Source organism: Amborella trichopoda, chromosome 4 (genome assembly GCF_054954075.1).
Source record: "Amborella trichopoda isolate Santa Cruz 75 chromosome 4, AtrichopodaSantaCruz75HAP2 v2.0, whole genome shotgun sequence".
Classification (NCBI taxonomy): domain Eukaryota; kingdom Viridiplantae; phylum Streptophyta; class Magnoliopsida; order Amborellales; family Amborellaceae; genus Amborella; species Amborella trichopoda.
The window spans coordinates 56,318,646-56,326,430 of NC_142339.1; the positions used below are offsets into that span (position 1 = coordinate 56,318,646).

Sequence of the window (7,785 nt, forward strand, 5' to 3'; positions counted from 1 at the left end):
AATTTCACTAAAAGAGGTTGTTTTGATATATCTTCAAATTGATCATCTCGACATCAAGATGCATGGACATGAGAAAAAAATAGATTTCAAGTTTTGGAAGTAGTATATTTTGTAACGCATTTTTGGACCGTCAATTTTCAAGATTTTCAAGTTTTCATAGGATCTACACTATTTTTGCAGCTTTGAACTTTATAAATAAAGATGAAAATATATTTTAAAGCTATCACAAAGATTTCCAGTATTGAAACCATATTTCTTGATACTATTTGAAGGTAGGCTCTAATTTGATTGTTTAGAGCCTAGGCTCTATGCAAACGGCACCCTTTTTTAAATGCCTAAAAATTTTATAATCTACCCACCCCCCTCGTCTCTCTCTCTATTTTTTTCACATGTGAAGGAAAAGGGCCACAACTGAGAGACCGGTTATGGTGAAAATGTGCCAAAAGTCTCTCTAAAATAATTCTAGCATTGCATGGCATTCATCGAAACTAAGAATGTTTCAACGCTTATACGATGTATCAAGATTCAACCATTTATTTACTGGCCTCGTATCACCATTCAAAACTCAATAAATCATTTGACAGTTTCTAAAATGGGACTCTCTCTCTCTCTCTTCTTCTTTAAGTTATTTTCTCTCTCCTCTCTTTATTACAGGGGAATAGCCCTCTTCCACATTCTCACCCATGATGTTCAACAACTGCTACTACACCAAACAAGGACAACACAAAATCCATGACTTCGATTCTTATTATATGCCTAGTAACAAATAAACAACGCTCTTATAGTTTTATTTTATATGATTGTTTTAGTTTCTATTTTCTATTACTTAATGAGAATATGACAGAGAGAGAGAGAGAGGGGTAGAGAGAGAGAGAAAATGAGAATGAGAGGAGAGACAGAAAATGAGAATGAGACAGAGAGAAGAGAGAGTAGGTGAACTTTGCTCAGATCTTTACATTCTACTCCCCCAAGTCTTTTACGTGGTTTCATTTTCATAACCACTATCTTTACATTGGCTCAAAAAATTTAAAAAAAGAAAAAGAAAAAAAAGGCTGAAAACTCAAATCTTCTATGGTCCAATTCCAAAAGATTAAACCCTATTAAACAGAAAGAAAAGCTTGCAGAAATCTTCACACATATAACGATAAGTACTTAGTTTATCTGCCCACCTCGTCCCGGGTTCACTCCGGGCCTTTTAGGCCTTCTTGAAAGCACTGAAATAACACCGCTTGTCTGCAAAAAAAAAAAAAAAAAACACAGGGAGAGAGAGATTTTTGTATTAATGTAAAAACTAGAAATGCATACGGGAAATTTAACTTATTTACTATTCTCAAAAAGGAAAAAGCCAAAAAGAAAAAAAATCAACTTATGTTAGCGCTATCAAATTTTTTTTTTTTTTGAGAGCTTGGAAACTGACGTCAGTGGTGGTTTTAGGATCTTTTTCTCCCTCAGCTGAAACTACTTTCTGATTCCCATCTGAATCTGAAGAAGAAGAAAGACCGAAGCAGTTAAGAGCAGCTCTCAGAAAGTATTCAAGGCAGGGACAACTGAGCCATGTGTTGATGGCCATGGATCCATCTTCTTTGCCTTCACCTTCCATTCTCTCACTCTCTCTGATCTTTTCCTTCCAAAAACACAAACCAATTAATCCCACCTTCTCTCACTCACACTCTCTCTCTCTCGCTAGGGTTTCTTGCATCTACAACTGCAACTTCTATCTCTCTCTAGGTGCTTCCCACCTTCTCTTCCTCTGATGCACTAACCATTTCTCTCTCTTTGTGGAGCTTTGAATGCAGTGGGGTTGTATTAAATACAAGTTTGGTATGAGCAAACCAACACTCTGAACCCAAGGCATGCACAACATTTACTAAAAGACAGCCTCCATTGACACCTCCCTCCCTTCCTCTATTGCACCCTAAATATAAAGAGCGCATATATTATGCTCCCTAGGGAGGATACTGCGCATCTCCTCCCTCTCTCAAAATGCCTGCTTAAGAGAATTATCTTACCCTAAAATTTTAGAAAACACATCATAATTACTAAATAATTATTTTGAAAAGAAAAATTGGAATTTTAATCTTTTTTTTTACGCTTAGATTTAGCCTGTTAAAAAAATTGGACCGTCTTTGTTCAATCTTGAGAGAAAATTTCTTTTCTAATACATAGAGAGTTTATTTCAAATTTTTTTGACCGAGATTATTCTATGGGTTGTAAAGATTCTATCTCCATAATTTGCGATGCAAAAAGTACCATGGCATGTATTTACCTGAGGGAGTAAATGGGTAGTATCATCCCTAGGGAGGAGGAAATCTTTTCACATAAGATATATTTACACATTTTTATCGTCAGGGCACGTGTCACTCATTTGTGTCATAGTCTTTGATCAGTTTTGATCTAGATGAACGGTTTCGAGATAGATAAGTTGTTTCCATTAAAAATCTGGACCGTTCATCCAGCATGCTACAACATGTTAAACGATTTCAATATTTGTCCATTTGCTCCCTGAGCAAAAGTTAAGAATATTTTTTGGATCTCAAATTTTGGGATGTAATTTGGAGCTCTGAAACTTGGATCTCAAATTTTGGAAATGTAATTTGGAGCTCTGTAACAAGAAAGAAAATTAATTTGCATTTTCCATAGGTCCAAATAAAGTGATATTGAACAAGAACCATACAACTTTTGAAGGAAACAATCTAGATGTAAAAGAACTCAATATCTAATTTTTCTCTTGATAATAATGATCTAATGATTCCCAAAATGTTGGATAAAAAATCATCCCTAGCATCTATTTTGCTTGAGGGATTTTAGGTACAGTGTGCTCCCACATGAGCACAAAAATATGTACCAAGAAGGCTAGTGCCATCTGATGTGAAATTCATCAAAATCTGTTGTTATGAAAGCTTGAGTGGTTTTCTTCTTGCCTTTGTACATAGTCAATAACACAATTATTGTGATGCCTTCCACTTATAACTCAAATTCTCAAGAAATGAAAACCTAATAACTCTTTAGTGGAAGAGAGAGATCATCCTATAAGGTTAGAGATCTTGCCTAAAAATATTTATGATGTAACCTAATACTTATATTCTACGCCCTTATACCTTTCTAACTTTAATTTGCAAGTGAAAATTTCCAATTGGTTCGGTTCTACTGTAGCAAATAATATTTGAGAAATGAAAGAAAGAGAATAATGGATCAAGCCAGTACTGTGTATAAGCGCTTTTTGATGTTTTTGGTGGTACAATGCGTAATTATCAGAAGCCAGCGTAAATTGACGAACAAAAAGTATGTTTGGTTGAAAACGGTTCAAAATTAATGTATTTTATATTTTTAAACTATTATTTTTATTATTTTTTTTAAAAATCCAGTTCAATAAGTTACACTAATTAAACCAGTTTTAACTGACCCTATTCCCTTACTGATTTTCTATATTACCGCATCATACAACATACATGAGCTTTGTGGTTACAGAGCTTGTAACCAACGCCCTTTTATATACTGAATAGACTCTTAAAGCCGTCTGCTGCATTTTTAGTGCCTGAAGATATGATCACAATGGCAACAAACTCCAAAAATCTCAAAATTCCTGCACAATTTTTTGATTTATTTGCTTTTTGTGGTTCGTTCCAATTTTATGGTACTCCTCACAATATAATTAGGAAATATATACGATAAGATTATGTATTGTGGGTGAGGTAAATATATACAATAAGACTATTTATTGTGGGTGAGGTTGGTACTCATCACATTAATTAGGAAATGTATACAATAAATTTGTCGTGGGTGATGTTTGTACAAGGTTCCCCCTTATATCATACAAGCAAAGTTCACATCTTAAATTTTGTCGGAAGTAGTTTCAATGTCAAAAATTTTCTTATCACTTGAAATCTATGTTTAGCTCAAATTATGAGATTTAAAAATTTAAAAATACTGTAGATCAAGTAGATCTATAAACACTTGAAAATTTTAAAAATAGACTGTCCAAATAACTTGTTACAAGGTTAAGTTCAGTAATTTGTAAGCGGATCACCACCTAGTACTCGGCTCGGGAATGTTGGTGGCAACATTGATCACATCCCCTTATGCTCACACCATGGCGAGCCTCCACAAAACTGATTGCAAGTCACTCACTCAGTTCATACATCATGAGATTGAGACGATCGATTGGAAGGTTTCAGCTTCGAAACACTCTTTTCTACTGGATTTTTAAGGAGCACCTTTTGCGACCTTTTATAAACTTTTTGCATTTACTTTTGGCATCGGGTATTCAAAATCATTATTGACCGTTAAATATTAGATGGGGGAATTGGGGATATATCATTACGTAGGCACAACGTCTAAAATAACATTTATCGAATATTATTATAATTTATTTTGTTTATTTTCACATCCAATAACTAAACGTAACTATGACCTTCTTGTACTAAAACTAAATGATCTTTTAGTCAAATCCGGATTTTGCAGAACACGAAGGATCCTCTCTCAAGCTAAGAGAGATCTTCCCTCAGCCAAAACATTTTTCCTCTCTCTCTAATTTAGGACTTATTATTTTCCTCTCTCTCCCTCCACCTTTTTGTCATTCCTTTTAATCGTCTAAGACACTCGTCTGATTTCGCCCCTTCGATCGATCTTGCATATCGAATCATAGCCGTTAAGATGTTCTCAACGATGTAGAGTCAACCTTTGAGAGGAAAAAATAATATTTTGTGAAAAAAATAATCAGGTTGAGCTTGACTGCCAAAAAAAATGACATACCTAATCAATAAAAATATTAGACTTATAATACCAATTAGAATATATAAAAATTGGAACAAGAAAGAGAAAAAACTAAAAAAATTAAGGATCTAAGTTTTTTAAGGTTTGCATAACTTTTTTCTTTTACAAAACCACTAGAAGAATGTCTCCATCTGTCTTCTCTTGCATTTCTCTCTCAGTTTGATCAATACTTATTAAAAAGTTTTGTTCACAATTAGGACACAGTTTATACGAGTCCAGTAGAAATGGGGTCCCTTTTTTAAATTCCAAGATAGATTTTGGATCTAATTTTTTAAATAAATATTGTGTCTAACAAAGAAATCACTACTATATTAAAAATAATTTTTAAAAACTAATAATAATTTTATGAAAAAATATTTATATTATTTGCTTAATTTTTTTGGAGGGACCACCCATTTGCATCCTTGAGATGGTATATTTTATGCCTCGGGGAGGCAAGTGTTGGAATGTATCCCCCACACACAACAATTTTTTAAAAATTATTGGCACACTAGAGGGTTGTTTTTCATAATATATAACGTACATGGACTTTTGGAGAAGTAGAAATAGAGCCTGGGGTTAATTGGTCAGCGTTTGACAATTTGCAACGCTACATCCCAGTCGCACTTCCTACATGGGGAGAAAAATAAAGCCTAATTTAGCAAAAAATAAAGCCTAGTCTCAATTCCTACATGGTGAGAAAAATAAAGTCTAATTTAACAAAAAATAAAGCCTAGTCTCAATTCCTACCGGGTGACAAAAATAAAGCCTAATTTAGCACTTATTCTAATATAGATTTACGAAAAAGCACTCTTCTTGCGGAGTTTTAAAAAAGAAAAGAAAAAATAGAGTAAAGTCTCACCTCATAATTCATCAAAAATTACAATTCAAGTATTGGAAACCTTTATATGGGTCATCTCGGCTTGAGCATATATTAGTTGTAAAAATAAATTAGGATTTTACGTTCTAAGAATATGTATATTGTAATAAATTATCTAAATCGTTTATTTCACCCTAAAATTAATTGATCATGGATCCACAAGTACTTTACCATTTTTGAGTTTCAAAATTTTATCGACGTTGAAAATTGATTTAGATTTACGTTGCCAAAGATGCTTTCCAAACGAGGATATGAAATGAGGCTTTATTTTATTTTCCTAAAGCATTAGCCCTATAGAGACAAAAAGAATAGCAGCATTTGGTATGGAGCGCATGTGAATTAGATTTTTCATGAAAGGTTTAAAAACCAAGGGATAATGCATGCATGCTACTCCACCATCCAACCTCTATCGATGGAAGGGAGCTCCGAACCGCTTCCAAGAAAAGCGGCCACAAAGAGCGGGCAGCCGCACACGCAAAACCCCACCCAATCACACAACCTCACACGTTTACTCGCGTCTCTCTCTCTCTAAACCCCGTCAACTCGCGCCTCCGTGCAAGCCCAACGTGCACACCATAACCCTCTCTCTCTCTCTCTCTGACTCCAAACTCTCAAAGTCATAATCATAATGCTCCTCTCCTCTCTCCAACCGGTCTCACACCTGTCATCCTCTCTCTCTCTCTCTCTCTCTCTCTCTCTCTCTGTGAAATTGCATGAAATGAAATCTCTGGCCATGGCATCCTGCTAACCCACCACCAAGCTCAAATTCCGGAGAGCAAAAATGGGGCAGCAGCCGAAGAGAGGCGCCACCAGCTCACCTCCTCCCTCCCCTCCTCCCCTCCCTCCTCCCCCCGGCCGCCCCCCAATCTCCCTCCTCCAACCCTCCCAACGCAAGCGGTCCTCCAAATCGACGAAAGTCTACCGCCTCTTCCGCTCCGTCTTCCGCTCCTTCCCCATACTCACCCCTTCCAACCCTTGCCGCCTCTCGCCCCTCCCCCCTAGCTCCTCCCCCCACCTCTCGCTTGGTTCTCGAATAACTGGCACCCTCTTCGGCCACCGCAAAGGCAGAGTCTCCCTCTCTATCCAGGAAAACCCCCGCTGCTTGCCCACTGCTATAATCGAGCTTGCGATGCAGACCAATTCATTGCTCAAAGAAATGGCCTCTGGACTCGTGAGAATCGCTCTTGAGACCGAGAAGAAAGCAGCCGACAAGACAAAATTGCTGGATGAGCCTCTTTGGAGCATGTACTGCAACGGGAGGAAGGCGGGGTATGGCGTGCGGAGGGAGGCAGCTGAGGAGGACTTGGGTGTGATGCAGATGCTGCAGGCAGTGTCGATGGGGGCTGGGGTGCTGCCGACAGCAAGCGGTGAGGGGGAAGATGGGGAGATGACATATATGAGAGCACATTTTGAGCGGGTCGTGGGCTCCAGGGATTCCGAGGCATTTTACATGTTGAATCCTGATGGCAACGGTGGGCCTGAGTTGAGCATCTTCTTTGTGAGGATTTGAGGGACATGGGCTTCTCTTTCTTCCTTCTGAGGATGATGTTATGATCCAACTGGCCATTGGTTTTTCAGAGAAAGAAGTGAAATTTAACCAAAACAGAGAGAGAGAGAGTTGAGGATTCTTCCTCCTTGGATGCTTCGTTCATTTGTCCATTGATCAGATAGACACTTCTTCATTCATTTGTTCATTGATCGGATACTTTCATGAGGATATTGATGATATACAATATTTCATTTCTTGCGAGCTTCTCCTCCCTGGTGATGTTTTGTAAAATGAGAACATGTAGTCTATAGAGATTTCCATCTTTCTATTGAAAATTTGTGAAATGTGGTATAGGTTTCGTGTTTATTGCATACCAACATATGCAAGCCTCCAACATGTCTCCTACTCAAGGGAGGCATGGTTAGAGATGAACTGTAGGTTTGCTTTCAATCTTCTTTCATTTGTCTATAGACTGATGGTTCATCTCCCACCATCAATTGTGGAGGATGGATGGTAGATGGCCTGCATGTGTTGTGTAGTATACTTTATAGCCTTTTCTTGAAGGAGCATGGATTGTTTAAGAAGATGTATGCATGAAGAAAGTTTACATAGCACATAAAAGTAAGGCGCGCATAAAAAAAAAAAAACTTTCAATTGATCATCT

General features: G+C 37.2%; 1 protein-coding gene and 1 long non-coding RNA gene across 2 annotated transcripts; one reads left to right on the top strand and one right to left on the bottom strand.

The window, feature by feature from the left end:
• Nucleotides 1-916: 916 nt before the first annotated feature.
• LOC110007083 (uncharacterized) lies at nt 917-1,905 on the bottom strand. The gene is made up of 2 exons (XR_002280616.2): nt 1,418-1,905; nt 917-1,233 (listed from the first exon to the last, which is right to left on the bottom strand). It is a non-coding gene; the product is annotated as an uncharacterized LOC110007083 (long non-coding RNA).
• A 4,255-nt stretch (nt 1,906-6,160) lies between these two features.
• Nucleotides 6,161-7,456, top strand: LOC18422360 (MIZU-KUSSEI-like protein (Protein of unknown function, DUF617)). The gene has a single exon (XM_006827032.4). It carries the CDS (start codon nt 6,414-6,416, stop codon nt 7,140-7,142), a length of 729 nt encoding a protein of 242 aa, XP_006827095.1. The 5' UTR covers nt 6,161-6,413; the 3' UTR covers nt 7,143-7,456.
• Nucleotides 7,457-7,785: the final 329 nt, after the last annotated feature.

Coding starts and splice junctions, on each gene's coding strand:
- LOC18422360 (XM_006827032.4), top strand. CDS start 6,414: ATGGGGCAGCAGCCGAAGAGAGGCGCCACCAGCTCACCTCCTCCCTCC.